This window comes from Mirounga leonina, unplaced genomic scaffold (genome assembly GCF_011800145.1).
Source record: "Mirounga leonina isolate KUSES-001 unplaced genomic scaffold, KU_Mleo_1.0 Mir_154, whole genome shotgun sequence".
NCBI lineage: Eukaryota > Metazoa > Chordata > Mammalia > Carnivora > Phocidae > Mirounga > Mirounga leonina.
The window spans coordinates 57969994-57985177 of record NW_023270389.1 but is presented as its reverse complement, the minus strand read 5'-3'; the positions used below and the strand labels follow the sequence as shown (position 1 = coordinate 57985177).

At 47.6% G+C, this 15184-nt stretch overlaps 1 protein-coding gene and 2 non-coding genes across 3 annotated transcripts in view; 2 read left to right on the top strand and 1 right to left on the bottom strand.

The window, feature by feature from the left end:
- Positions 1 to 3019: 3019 nt before the first annotated feature.
- On the top strand, positions 3020 to 3091 carry TRNAP-CGG. The gene has a single exon. It is a non-coding gene; the product is annotated as a tRNA-Pro (tRNA).
- A 630-nt stretch (positions 3092 to 3721) lies between these two features.
- On the bottom strand, positions 3722 to 3793 carry TRNAP-AGG. The gene has a single exon. It is a non-coding gene; the product is annotated as a tRNA-Pro (tRNA).
- A 6453-nt stretch (positions 3794 to 10246) lies between these two features.
- The window catches only part of MPZL1 (myelin protein zero like 1), a 62697-nt gene continuing 57759 nt past the window's right edge, over positions 10247 to 15184 (top strand). The window contains exon 1 of the mRNA XM_035010911.1: positions 10247 to 10445. Within this exon, the coding sequence (XP_034866802.1) occupies positions 10355 to 10445 (91 nt within the window). The 5' untranslated portion in view covers positions 10247 to 10354. The remainder of the gene's footprint in view (positions 10446 to 15184) is intronic.

The window sequence follows — 15184 nt, the reverse complement described above, 5'->3', positions numbered from 1 at the left end:
GATGCGGGACTCGATGCGGGACTCGATGCGGGACTCGATGCGGGACTCGATCCGGGGACTCCAGGATTATGACCTGAGCCGAAGGCAGCCGCTTAACCGACTGAGCCACCCAGGCGCCCCTTTTTTCTAGTTTTTTTAATATGCATATATATATTTGTTTTAATTTTTGCTTGTTACAAAATTAAGCTCTCAATACATGTAACTGTGCATCTTTCCTTTTTGTAACATACTATCATGAGCGTGTCTTCATAAACAACCACACTTCGGATCATGAAAACGATACACTTTCGTCCTCTTCTAATGCAGCCAATAACATCCAGAGCAAGACCAAGTCTGTATAGAACAGAAGGACAGTAAGATCCCCTCATGGAAATGGTATTCTAGTAGAAAGTGGTTCTTTTCACACTCTCGGCCTTAGATTTCTATCACCTTGGGACTTCAGGCACTCTCAAAACTTAAATCAAGTGAAAACTTTTGAATGAAAAAAGAAAGGGCTGAGGCAGCTCCAAAGATTCATTTCTGATGATTCAGGGGCTGCAAAATTCAGAGGAAGGCATGAGATAGACCTCAGAAAAAGAATCATTGAGGGAAACCACGTAGAAATGTTGTTAGTAAAAAGGAGCTGAAGCTATTATAGGATATTGGACTGGAGTCTGGAAAAAGACACACATCTTCAATCGGATTCAAGTTTCCGTTTGGATCAGGGCATGGCTTGCGGTGGTGAAGCAAACCTGCCAGTTATGACAGCCGTGGTGGCCTGAAAGTCACTTAGAGCCTAATCTCATGGGCAGCAAATAAGGCTCAGCACACAGTCCTCCAGTCCCGGGTGCTGAGTCAGCAGGAAGGGTCCTCTGAATGGCCGACCCGTGTGACTGAATTGTATTCTCACTTCCAAAGACTAACCATGTCAGGTCAGAACAGTCTGCACCACTCAGGTCTAGACTGGGTCTGAATTCAGTAGCATGCCAACTAATTTTAGTTATAAAATAGGAATGAAAGTGATTGTTAAATCCATTCACAGTGTCAAGGCATCCACCCTGACATCATCCCAGAGTTATTCTAATCATCTCCTAATGGACCTACTCTAATGTCATCATCTTCCTCTCATGCATCTGACCCCAAGTCAAAATTATCTTCAGTCGTACTTTTAACATTCCCACCATTCTCAAAAGCGTTGATGCTTCCAGATCCCTTTAATAAAATTAAAATATTAAAGCATGGGTTTCAAAGTTCTCCTCTTTCAGGTCCTCTTCTTCCAGGCCAGTTTCCATCTTACTTGCTAACCAGCCAAGCTAAGCTCATTGGCATGAAATTGCATCAAGAGCCATAAAAGTTGTCAAAGTGGTCACCTCCTTTGACTATATTACCTCAGGAAATCACCTAAAACATGAAAAAAGTATACCCACAGATGGGTCCATCAAGCAATATTTACATCGATGAAACGTTGGACACCACTTACGTAGCTTACAGAAAAATAAGAATATCGTGCCCTGTTGTCTTGACGGAACAGGATGAAGTCATTACAAACAACTTAAGGGACAAGAAAGCGGGTGTGGGAAATTCAACAACCTTGAGAGGGGACACCGGCAGGCGTAGGAGAGGCCTCCAGCCTTGTCACCTCTCATGGCACCAGGGCGAGTGGTGGGAGCGGGCTTCAGCCCTGGCAGGGCAGAGTGAGCCCATGGTCTCAAGGAGAGGGCGAAGCGGATTGCTCAGGACTCTGCGGGGAGCGCCTCCTGCCCCACGCCCACCCCTGAACCCACCGCACCCGCATCCCGAACCTATCCTCAAGTTCAAAGCAGTATTTAGCTCTGAAACCTTGGCTCAGTAGGAGGAAGAAAGGTGGTCTCAGACAAGGAGAGGGTGTCGTTAAAGTCTTACATGCGATCAAAGCAAATAGAGGGCTTAGCTTGGACAGGCTGCCTCCCCAGCCACGTCCTCCTACCCCAGGGAGCAGCAGGGCTCTACGGGGCCAGATTTGGCTTTTCAGCTTTTGCTCTTTGATTTGAGGTGTTTTCGCCTGTATTTCCCCCACCCCCGCCCAGGGCGCGAGCTCCGGTCCTGACCTTCCGTCACTGAGCGACACCCCAGGTGCCTGCGGGCCTCAGGAGGAAGGGGGCGGGGGAAAGCGGAGAAGCTGGTGCAACGGGGAGCTCCCAAAAGGTGAGGGGCAAGAACACCACTGGACCCTCGGAGGACTGTCAGACAGCTACGGAGAACAGCTACCACGGAAAAAGGAAGCTTGGGGTCCGGAAGCCGGCCGCGGGAGCCAGGACCCCGCAGCCTGGGGGAGTTGGGCCCGGGTTGGGGCGGGGACGCAGGCGGAGGGGGCGGGGCGGAGGCGGGGCGCGCTACCACCGCCGGGCCCCTGCCGTCGGCTGCAGGGGGCGCACGCGTCCGGGGTCCTCCCCGCTCCCGCAGCCGCCGGGACACTCGTCGCCCCCAACCGCTCGCGGCCCCTTCCCAGGCCTTCCCTGCCCACAGCTCCAAACGAGCTACCTGAGGTCCCGGACCTGCGTTCTCTCTGCAAAGGGAGGCGGGGAGCACCTAGGAGCAGGACGTCAGGAATATCCAATGAGCTCCGTACCTGCAAAGCCCTCAAAAGGGCGGACGATCCCATAATGAGTGTTGGGAAAGTTCTCTTTTAACCCTCCTCTGGGGTTTCTTCCCCGCCCGCTCCGCCCGCCTTCAGCCGCGGCTCCCGTTCGTGCCCTCAGCCCAGCCCGACGGGGCCCGTCGCGCCAAGCGAGCACTGGCCTAGGCGGGCACCCGGCGGCGCCCTCCCAGCCCCGGCTCCCGCGCCCGCCGCCACCGCTGGGTGCAGCATGGGCCCCGGCTCAGGGTGGTGCGACCCGCCCGGCTCCGCAAAAGCCGCGACAAGAGGGGCTCCGGGGCCCACGCCTGGATGGGTGCACGGTCCCGGCAGTGGGAGAAGAGTCGCCGGTCGGGTCGGGTGGGAAGCGCAGCGAGAGGCGGGGCGAGGCTGAAGGGAGGCGCCGGGAGCCGCTTTGCCGAGAGTGGCTCGTTGGTCTAGGGGTATGATTCTCGCTTCGGGTGCGAGAGGTCCCGGGTTCAAATCCCGGACGAGCCCAGGCTTTTCTTTCGCTCCACACCTCAAATTTAAAACCTTTTTTTTCTCTTCCTCACACAACCCATTTAGAGGCTTATATGAAACCAACTAATATGGTCTCTTGAGCTTGACTGTTAATTCCCCCAGTTTTGCGAGGCAAGAAATCGAATGGGATCTATTTGTACCATACGGCCACTGTGCGTCGGAGAGCTGAGCGTGAGAACAGCTGTACCCTTAAAGCACGCGCGCTGGGAAAAAAGAGGCGCCTCGTGCGGAGTCCTGACCCCCCGATCACAGCCCCGCACGTGGGCAGGACGCCGGCGACTAGCGGTCCCGGACGAGGCGCGCGCAGTCCTCCTGCCGACGCCCAGCACCCGGCCTGTGGCTGGACGCGGGCCGGCCACACCTGCGGGCAGCCGACAGCGGAACTCTGTGTCACTTGCACACGCGCGCGACTCCGGAACTAGCAGGGGTGGGGACAGCGTTTTCAGAGTATCACAATGTTTTCAAACTTTCTACGTTTTTACGTTGTCTTCTTATAGTATTTGGATGTGCAGTGTGCAAAAGCTCAAAAAGTCTCAGTTTTGTGTTTTGCAGCAACGTGTATTTATTACCTGTGTGTATTATCAGAAATTTTTAGTAAGAAAAGAAGGGCTCGTCCGGGATTTGAACCCGGGACCTCTCGCACCCTAAGCGAGAATCATACCCCTAGACCAACGAGCCGGCGTAGTTTTGATATTCCTGCCATGCTAAAGGAAGGTGAACTACTTAGTCCGGCGCCCCCAAGCGGTTATTTATGTATTGTTTATATCCTTCACTTGTTTTTGTGCTCTATGTAGGTTTTCTATTTTCTCTCTTTTTTACTTTTTATCTTTAAGAATCTGATACAGAAGAAAACAACGGTCTCACTACCATTGTAATATACTTACCTTTCATTTCAAAAGACATAATTCTGTTTATATTCGTGGCTAATAAATTGCAGGGTCTCTGTGGCAGGAAGATTCCAGACTCTCTTCTTTACTGAGTTCTGGACGTTGCGCTTTCCAATAATAGTAAAATTGTCGGTTTCTTTCTATACTTTTTATCCTAGTGCTCAAGACGCCAGCCAGCCTTGTGAATTCCCATTTCTGTGTTTTTACTCAAAGTGTTCTCTTCAGCTGGAAAATCTTTTTCCTCTTGGATAAATCCCAAACTCTAACTTTCCCAGAGAAAGATCCTTTAACATATTAAAATCAACTGTATGTGATATATAATTGGCGTGCTGTCTTGTCTCCTCTAATCATAATTTACTGGAGGACAATACTGAAATCTGTGTAACTGGCAACCAAATGTATAATTCATTATGATTGGTGCCCAATTGTCCCAATACCTTTACCGCATGGCTTGTTTACCATATTTTAAATTCTTAAATACTTATTATTTAAGCTTATGCTAACAAAGCTGGTGCTCAATAAATGACTGCAATTAGTTTCAAGTTCCTCAACAAAACAAATCTTGGTACTTGGACAGCTAGTAAGTGTGAACTGTCAACAAATAACAACAACAAATAGAAGAGTGGCTATCCAAAATAGAACCTAGTCACTTACTTTGTTTCATATCAGTTTATTCATTCGCCTGGTTGCTCATTCATTCAACAAACATTAGAAGCACTATGTACCAGACACTGAATTGTCAACTTTCTTCCTATGGTTTGACACTAGCAAATTATAGTTCTGGATCTCTAACATTCCCCACCCTTCTTTGTTTTGTTTGAAACTGTCCTAACAAGAGACTTGAGTTCTTCTTAGGGCTCAAGGCAAGGAGAATAAGAATACCCTTTAAAATGTTCATTGGTTCTAGGTGCCAGCTCACTTCATTCATCAAAACCTAACTGGAAAAAATGTGCCCTAGACACTTAAGAAGTTTATATTTCTCATGAGAACGAGGAAACTAAAAAATATAACTTGTAAGGTAAAATACTGTAACCACTTCAGATTTCTGAAAACCTGAGCTTCTACAGTTACTAAGAGGTCTCTATGCTCTCCTTTCCCACTTGAATTTACTATAGTTATTATCATTTTCAGGGTTGTTTTTTTTTTTTTTTCTTACTCCTACTTCTCTCTAGTGATTGGAAAATAGTTTGTCTATTACTCTTCAGGCTCCATTAGAGTATCTCATTTGCCTCTCACAAAGGTGCAGGAAAACTGACAGTAACAAAACTCAGAATATCAGTTGCCTAACTCACAGGGAGAAACATCTCTATCCTGGTAAAGGAATGCCTGTGACCCCCTCCAGGGCACAACCTTCCCTTGTAGTACACAGATTGTTACAGTATACAAGGGGACAGAGGATCTTGAGGAACATTTTATCCCAGTCACAGCAAATGAAAAAGCCTGGTGACATCTACTTTTACTGACAACACCTCTCTAAGGACCCCCATTATTCTTGTTCCCCCAATTTGGTGCCCAGAAACACCGAAGACACTAGAACTCTAATTTTCAAATTTTCAATATTTGCTAGCAAAAAATGCAACCCTTCTCCTGAATTAAGCCATTCTGTCAACAGAAATATTAATGAAATTGATTTCGCTTCAGGCAAATCTTTTTCACGATGGCCTGGGATTCATTTTTTACTCTGATATTTATTCATTAATAGTCAAATTCTCACTACCCACAGATCACAGTGTTCCAATTCCTGTGGCAACAGATCTTAAAAAAGACAAGCAAGGAAGGAATGCCCATGAGAATACAGGAGGCGGGGAGGATCCCACCACAATCACAAAGATCTGTTTGAAATTTTGGTGCCTGTCACCATCTTCCTACTTTGTCCCGTTAATTCCAGCTCTAGAAAATTCTGCCCTTATATATTTGCCAGCAGTAGATGCTCCTGAGCGCCTCTTATCTTATCTCTGTTAAGTGAAGCCAAGGCAAACCCCTCCTCACTACTGCATTTATTGTGCGCTGCGTGAAAAAGGAAGTCTGTGAGGCCAGTGGGCCTGTGTCAGTAACTATTATCAGAAGGCCTCTGCACATGATTTTTTTCTTATTATTGATTCTGTGGGGAAAATTCTCCCCAAGGAGCCCCTTCTTTTCAGAGGCAGCCGTCCATTGAAAGGACCTTTCTGACCTGATTGGAAGTCTTCAGTTGATTCTGATTGTATTGTCTGAATTGCACGCGCTGGAAAAGGGGAGTTTCCAGGAGGAAGAAAGGGGTACGTGAAGAGAAGAAGGTTTGCTGAGTGAGGACCTCGGACTAACAATAATGACTGGAATCCAAGGGGGTTTTTGGCTTGTTTGTTTTCCCATTTACTCTCTACAGCAGGGTCAGAAACTACAACTTTGCACGATGTTTTTTTGGGGGGGTTTTGTAACTTCTCTAGATTAATTTAATAAACATTCATTCATCTCTTCACCCAGCAAAAATGTATTGAGCATCTGCTGTGTGCGAGGTGTTGAGTATATTCGTGAACAAAACAGAAACAGTCCCTGCCGGGGTGGAGCAGACATTCTAGTGAGAGAAGACAAACCATAAATATAATGAAGAAAGAAATTGTATAGGGAGGGTTTGTGATTTGAACAGAATGGTAAGGATGGGCCTCTTTGAGAAGATAACATGCGAGCAAAAGCTGGAAGAGGAACAAGGTGTGAGTCATGCGCATATCTGGAAGAACCAACTGGGTAGAGGGGGCGGCCAGTGCAAACACTGGGAGACGTGGGTGTACCTGAAATGTTCCAGAAACAGCAACGAGGACAGTGCAGCTAAGTGTGAGGTTAACAGGAGACGAGCATTACTCTGCACCAGGCTCTGTCTTAGGCCCTGGGGAAAAAAGTCCCTTGTGTCCCTCGAGGGGACCATTTTATATGAGAGACAGACAAGTAAGTGGATAATAGCAAGCAAGTGCTGATATGATAATAGTAACCTGTATCGAGAACTTACCACCTAATACATTACTCTCAACTGTGTTCGAAAAGACCTTGAGACGTGAGTCCCATTTTAGGTTTTAAAATCATTAGAAATCTGAATGAGTACAGAGCTGTACCGGGTGACAGTGATCAAGTCTACACAGGGCAGTGCAGGGAGATATTAGAGACTGCAGGAAACCTTTTTAGAGGAATTCACCCTCAAGTTATGTTCTAAAAGATGGGAAGATAAACTGTTGACCGTCAGGGGGCAGAGGGAGGCCTAAGGCCCGAGGAAGCCATGGGAACACAGCCCTGCAGGCTCGAGAGCGCCTGCGCTGGAACTGAAGGCAGGTTTGGGTTGCATGGCTGGAGTGTGGGGAGAAGGGCCCCAGGCAGGCGCTCACAAAAGCAGTCTGCAGGGATGTGATGCCAGTCAAAGGGTTTGGACATCATGCTAAGGGCAATAAGGAGCCAATGAAAGGCTCTAGAAAGGGAGTAAATGGGAAATTCATTCTGTCCACTCTCTGGTGGTTGTGGAAGTTGTGGAAATATCCATGGAAAGTCCAGCCCCCTGCAAAACACCTCAGAGTCCAGGTGTTCTTGTTCTCTCTGGACGGGTCTTCCTCCCTGCAGGGGTGCGCACAGGCTTTGGGGCAGAGGAGAAGATCCCAAGGGAAGCAGGGAGAGAAGCTGGCCAGGGATTTGAAGCTAAGGAAGAAAGGGGGGCTGGTGTACTCAGTCTGGGAGTGGCCACATCTGCTGTCACCCAGGAGTCCCTAGGAAGGCCTGACAGCAACTAGTACTCAGATAGACCAAGCCCTCTGACCCTTCCAAGGGAAGTCATTTTTCCTTTACATCCCATATTTGAAGGGAAGGACGTTCTATTGACTTGAGACTGATGGACCAATGTTTCTTGTGGAACACATTGTTGCCACAGCGGCTCAAGTTCCAAGAAGCCCTTCTGCAGTTCCCCTGACATCTGTCAGCATCTTAAGCTACGTCCAAGGCCCACCTTGTTAGCCGTCCTCGAAGACCAGGTTCTCTTCCTTGGCTTTCGTTTCCGTCGACTGGTAGCATTATTTTCCACTCAGGCTAGAAACTGGAGGTCATATCTGTCTTTCTGGATTCTTTTTACTCTCTCTCTTTTTAAAATATTTTATTTATTTATTTGAGAGAGAAAGAGAGCGTGCACACACCTGAGTATGAGGCGGGGGGGGGGGGGGGAGAGGGAGAAGCAGACTCCCTGTAGAGCTCCATCCCAGGACCCTGGGATCATGACCTGAGCCCAAGACAGACACTTAACCAAGTGAGCCACCCAGGCACCCTGGATTCTTTTCTCACTCACCTTGTCTGCTGTGGTCAACCTTTTAAAATACAGACCTGAACTTGTCATTCCCCTTTTACCTCTCCCTAGTGGCCACAGGATGGACAACCCAAGGTTCTTCAAAAGACCACCAGCATTCTCCTTCCCTAACTCCTCTGAAGTTCCAAACCACAGAAGATTTACCCACTATTTCTTGCACCTGGTACTGCTTTCCCGTTTCTGAGTTTGCTTTCCTACACCTTCTCAGTGAACCTTTATTCATCCTCTAAAGTTCGCCTGGGTGGCTCAGTCATCAAGCATGTCCTTTTGGCTCAGAGTCCTGGGATCGAGCCCCGCATCAAGCTTCCTGCTCGGTGGGAAGCCTGCTTCTCCCTCTCCCACTTCCCCTGCTTGTGTTCCCTCTCTCGCTGTCAAATAAATAAATAGAATCTTAAAAAAAAAATAAAGTCCACCTCAAGTGCTACATCCTTTCTGCATCTTTCCCCCCACACCTCTTGGCCAGTGGTTCCCAGAAGAGGAAGGTGTGTGTGTTGAGGTATATCACAGTCAGAGATGCCTGTAACATTACATGTGTCCTTGAGAAACAATGTGTCTGTTGGCCTTGGGTTTCTCCTCTTCAAGCATTTAAAAAAATTTAGTACCTGTAATGTCTACGCTGGAGGCCTATGTGCTTCTTGAGAGTAAAGTCTAGGTGTTCTACATCTACAGCACATAGTAGTTACTCACTTAACGCATTTGTATTCAATCCAACCTATGACATTCCAGACACACTTCATAAGGATCTTGCAGAGAAAAATAGGGCAAAATGGTTGTCATGCTTTTTTAGTTTTCTCTCACTACTACTAATTATTATGAGTTTCCTTACAAGGCTAGTAGGCTAAAACAGCAAAAATATCAGTTTGTCTAAATTGACTTTAGACAAAAACCCTTAAATGAGAGGTTACATTTGGGTTTTCTCACCATACTCTTCCCCTCCTCTTGTGCTAATGGTCCACATTTTGTTCCTTCCTTCACTCTACTGGCCGCCCACCTAGATTCTTCCTTTTCTTCATTCACTCTCATCTTGTCATGCTCCTGTCCCTCCTTCTGGTGTGCCCTTTGTAGGGTATTCTCATAAGGACCCTTCCAAACACTTTTCAGCATTTATTGGGCAACCGGTGAGCAGCAGACACTGTTCTGGGCCAAGGGAACCAAGTTGAGCAGTCAACCAAGGCACTTCAGGCTCAGGAACTTCCCCATTCCAATTTTTATTGACAAATCAGGGGACATTTTGTCTGCAAAAGCAAAATAAACTAAAAGCACATTCATTTGTGTTCCAAGTAGCAGGAAAGAGTTCCCGGTTTCCAGCCTTTCTTAAGCCTAAAGAAGGCCTCCTAAGAGGAGATTCGGGCAAGATGGAGACTTCTTTTTTAACCTAGCTGATTTCTCAAATTGCAACACATAAATTACCCAGTCGAGGCGAAGGACAGGCCTTGCAAAGGGCAAGGCGGGAGACGTGTTCCAAGCGGCCGGCTGAATCATCCCATCGTCCCCTCTTTTTTTTCCCTTTGTAAATGGAGTGCTTTTTCCTGTAGGTGAGGCCCAGAAAAACCCAGAAGGGCTGACCCCGAGGCGAGCACAGACCCGGCAAGGACCCGCGGCCAGGAGAGACTGAAGAGATCTGCGGGACTGGACCTCCGAGAGACAGAGGAGACGGCGGCAGGCGGGCGGCAGGCGGGACACACACGGACACCCAGGCGGGCGGAGGGCCAGGCGGCGGGAGCCCAACACCTCCGGAGACCCCGGCCTCCAACGCTGGGAGAAGCAGCCTGGGTGGGACCGGGGGGGCGGGCCCTCCGGGCGAGGGGGTTGATGGACGGTCGGTGTCCTCCAATGGCGTCCTCCCGAGGACGCGGGGCTGGCCAATGAGCGGACCACCGGGGCCGGCGCGGGGCGGGGGTTGCGGCTGGGGCCGGGAGCGGGGAGCGCGGCGTGGAGGTGCCAGCGGGCGCGGGCGGCGGCGAGGCCGGAGTTCCTGCGGCGAGCGGAGCGGAGCGCAGTGGGGACGGGGGCCCGGGGCGCGGCGGCGTGGGAAGGACGATGGCAGCGCCCGCGGGAGCCGCGGCAGTGCCAGTAGCCCCAGCCCGCAGGCGCTGGCTGTGGTCGGTGCTGGCGGCGGCGCTCGGGCTGTGTGAGTGATGCCGGAGCCGGGGCGGCGGGGGCCGGGGCGGCGGGCGCCGAGGTGGGGAGGGGGCGCGGCCTGCGCGCTCCGGAGCCGCGGGAGCCGCGCGGGTGGGGAGCGCCGAGCCTTCCTTCTTCCCGGTCCCTGCGTGTGCGGGAGGAGGGGCGAGCTCCCCACCTTGCTCCCTTCTGGGGGGGCCGCGGGGGCCGAGGGCCGGCGGGCGGCTGCTTCGCGCTGGCGCGGGGTCGCCCGCCTTCCCCGCGTGTGACCCGGGGTCGCCCCGGCACTCCCGCCTGGGATTCCGGCTCGGGGAACCGGGGGTTCTGGCGTTCTCCACCTTTAGGAGGTGGCGGAAGGTTGCAGGCTTTTCTTTGTTGGTTTATTTCCTTGTTTTAGACGAATGTCTTGTTTTACCTTGTGAGTTCCATTTCCAATGCCCTCCAGTCCGTTTTTTAAGCCCCCGTGATAGAGGAGCCCTGGAGTCTCCTGGGTCCCTTCTCCAGTCTGCCGAGCACCCACCGCGGGGACATTCACATTACTTCTGGGTTAGGAGGCAAGACTGGGAATACCACTGAAATGACCTGGCTTAAAGGAATTTGGTCAAATCCGTAATAACGCCAGGCAGAGTCACCACAGTTTGACAAGACACAGGACATTAAAAAGCTCATTTTCCCTTTTTTCTTCTTTTTTTTAATGACCTTTTTTTCTTGCCAAATTTCATGGGTCAACTTAAGGTAAACCTCAGGCTCGATTTATTGCATTGGATGAGTTGTTTTATGGACATCTGAAGTAGTGTTGGTCACAGGACTTTTTTGTGTTGTTGTTCAAAGCAAAGGACTTGTTGCTGCCTCAGAACGTGGTTAAGTAATGGTTCTAAAGAAGGCCAACTCCTAAGAAACCACGTCGACTTTTTCGTTTCTTTTGTTTCACAAAATGTCAGTTGCATCACAGTGTCTGAATACAAGTTTACTCAGTCATTTCTTTCGTGGAAAAGTCCTTCATGTGATCTTTGGAACCAGGAAAGCTATCATTTAACCAATGATTCCAAGGGTGGTAACGTATAAAGGTAAAAGTCTCCTCGTCCTCTGGAGGTTGACAGGTTCTGTGTAAATGTCTCCTTTGAGGGAAAAAAAAGGTTAAAAGTGTGGGGGGCGGGTTTTGTTGGCGATGGTGACAATATTTGTGTTTTAAGTAAACAGGTAGGAAATAGCCTAAAAATGAGTTTGATCAGAAATCTTGTGTGCTTCAGACAGAGTAATTACACAGGAGAGGTCAGACATTGCCACTGAGGACAAAGCGGGGAGGGCGATCTTAATTAGACTCAAGGTACTAAAAGCAGAACTGAAAAACTAAGTATTAATGGATATTAATATGAAAAGATCATCAGAATAATAGCTGCATACACCTTGGATGTGCCCAGCTCTTCAGTAAGGAAAGATGAATGTTGGTATGTGAAAATCAGCCACTAACGTTACTGCTTAATTTTGGAAAACCATCAAATGTTTCTCCTTGCCAAGTCGTCTTTTCCTGGTCATGGATGGTGTCCATGGATAGCAGTCCAGTTTTATAGAAAACCTTCCTGAATTTGATCCAGATACAGTTATTCAGCAAACATTTATTAAGCACCTTGTAAGAATTAAGCACCAAAAATACCCTAAGAAGGACAGTCCCTGCCCTCCCATAATTTACAGGGAGAAGCACAGTGTGATAAGTAATATGAGAAGTTCTCTTTGACAGTGGGGTGCCCTGAGAGCACTAAGGAGGGCCGTCATCTTAGACTGGAGTCCAGGCCACTGGAGGAATAGATGCGTTGGTAGGTTGGTGTGGGAGGTAGGAGTGTATGGTGGGAGAGAGATGGGGGGCACTTGAGGCAGGAGAGCCAGGCAGAGGCATTAACTCACAAAGGACCTCATTTGCCATTTGTAAGGCTTGATTTTTATCCTGTGGGAAGCTGGTGAAGGATTTCTTTCTCTCTGGAGACGTGAAGAATGGGTTGGAGCGATGTGAGATTGAAGAAACCAGAGGGCTATTGTAATAATCCAGAGGAAGATGAAGAGCTGAATTAAAGCAGTGAGATATGAAGAGAGGACACACTTGTGAGCTAGTTAGAAAGTAAATTTGATAGGGTTTGCAAATTGATTTGCTGTGGACTTGAAAGAGGAGTGAAAGATGATCCTAAGGTTTGGGGTTTGGGAAGCTGGGCCCATTTTTGGCAAGTGGGGCTTTGCACAGATGAATGTGGGGTTGAGGGAACAGTGATGATGAAGTTACTTTTGGGTATGTTGAGTTTCTGATGCAGCTGAGACATCCTATTAGAAGTGGGCAGAGGACAGTTGGATAGATGGTTCTGGAGATGAGAAAGTTCTTGTTGGAGATACAGATTTGGAAGGCATCATGTAGATAGTAGTTAAAGTTATGGATTGCTTGGATGAGGTCACCAACGGAGAGTGCGTTGAAGGAAATAGCAGAGGGCCAGGGACAGAGCCCTCGGGTATATGGAACCTGAGAAGGATGTCTGATGAGTAAGTGAAGAACTGGAAGAATGAGGTGTCTTAGAAACCAAGAGGGAATGAAGTTTTAAGTAAGAGGGAGTGGTTAACAATGTCAGAAGAGGAGATTAAATATGATAAGGATTCATCGGATTTGGCGATTGTCATGTCTTTGGTCCGCCATCAGGAGGAATGAGCACACAGTATATGAAGAATAAATCTCAGTAATTTGCACCACCCACTTCAGTAAATGGTACCACCATTCATCTAATTGCTCAACCCAGGTCTAGGATCCACCCTCCATTCCTCCCTGTCCTTCATCAAGCCCCACATCCAACCTCATCTGCCATCTACAAAATGTGTTTGGAATTCACCAGGTTTCTGTCAGCAGTTCACTCTTAGCATTTTAGTCAAAATCACTCAACTGGTCTCCCCGTTCCTCCATCCTGCCTCTTTTTAATCCATTCTTCACCCAAATGCAAGAATGATTTTTATAAAAATATATTCAGATCATCTTGCTTTCTTCTTTAAAAGTCTTAATGGCTTCCCCTTATACTCTGAATGACGTAGCGACTTCTCCCCATGGCCTGCAGTGCTCTGTGTGATCTAGTTTCTGCCTCTCTGACCTCAGCTTGTGCCATACGCACCCTTGCTCACTATATTCAAGCCACACTGCCATCTTTTGCTCTTTGACATTCATTCCCACCTCAGGTCCTTTGCACTTGCTGTTCCTGCTGCCTCTTCCTGCCCTTTCCCCAGATCTGCCCAGAGTTGTCTCCTTTTCATCAGTGAGGGTATAGATGTCACTTTTTCAGAGGCCTTTATCCAACCACCCTATCCAGAGGAGTTCCCCGTTACCATTTCCTGGTCCTTTGTTTATTTCTTTGTTGTAATTTCTGACTACTTGGTTTTTCTTTTTTCCTCTCTGAGAATCCAGGACAGAGATAGTGTTTGTCTTGTTTATAGAAATATTCCTAGCGCTGGGGCGCCTGGGTGGCTCAGGTTAAGCTTCTGCCTTCGGCTCAGGTCACTATCCCAGGGTCCTGGGATGGAGTCCCGCATCAGGCTCCCTGCTGAGCAGGGAGCCTGCTTCTCCCTCTGCCTGCCACTCCCCCTGCTTGTGCTCTCTCTCTCTGACAAATAAATAGATAAAATCTTTAAAAAAAAAAAAAAAAAAACCCTTATTAAAGAAATATTCCTAGTGCTTAGCACAGAGGATATGATAGACACTAATGTTTATTTAAGGGCAATAAGGCATAGGTATGTCTCGAGAACAGTTTGTTAGTAGTTTGTAATAAACAGGATTTAGCCTGGCATATGGTGGGTACCCAATACATGTCCCTTGAAAAAAGGAATATTTTTTCCAAGTGTGATTTTATGTATTATCTGGTTATTTTCACTCTTTAAGTACCATTTCATATTTCTTTAGAAATGTATGCAGTGAATTAACATTCTTCCACTACTTTAAACACTGTCGTTTTGGAATTTCTGGTTATTATATATTTAAATTATTTTATCATGTTTGTTGTAGCCCTTAAGTGTTTTATCAGTAGGACTTTCATTTGATGCTTGTTGACAGAATTCAGACTTGAGATACTACCTCTTCAGTCAAAAGGCCACAAATTTCACTACTATTCCCTCAGCCTTTTACTTATTTACTAGTTAGGATAATAAAACAAAACTTAGTCTGGGGACGCCTGGGTGGCTCAGTTGTTAAGCATCTGCCTTCGGCTCAGGTCATGATCCCAGGGGAGCCGGCTTCTCCCTCTCCTGCTGTCCCTCTCCCCGCCCGTTCTCTCTCTCTCTCTCTAATAAATAAATAAAATCTAAAAAAAAAGAACAAAACTTAGTCCTTAAAAAAAAAAATCCTACCACTTGTTTTTACCCTAACTCTAGGATAGTCACTAGGCTCAGAGACTGCCAAAAGAAGAAATAAAAACAAATCTTAAGTGAGAGAGAGATATATGTGAAAAGTACATGAAATGAAAATTTGTGTTTTTACAAAGCAAAGGCACTAAATGAACACCTACTGGGTGCGTGGTGCTATTTTTAGTTACTGGGGATACAGCAAGGAGACTGGATCCTACACAGGGTGCCCATACTGAAAATGAATAATAAAGGACAGATTAAATTCCTGACAGTCACCACTTTTAAGAAAATAATTCACCTATTAAAGAAAATATGATTCACCTGTTGCAAAAATTTGCAGAATTAAAAAAACTATAGAACACTTATTTGTATTACAAAGTAGATCTTTTT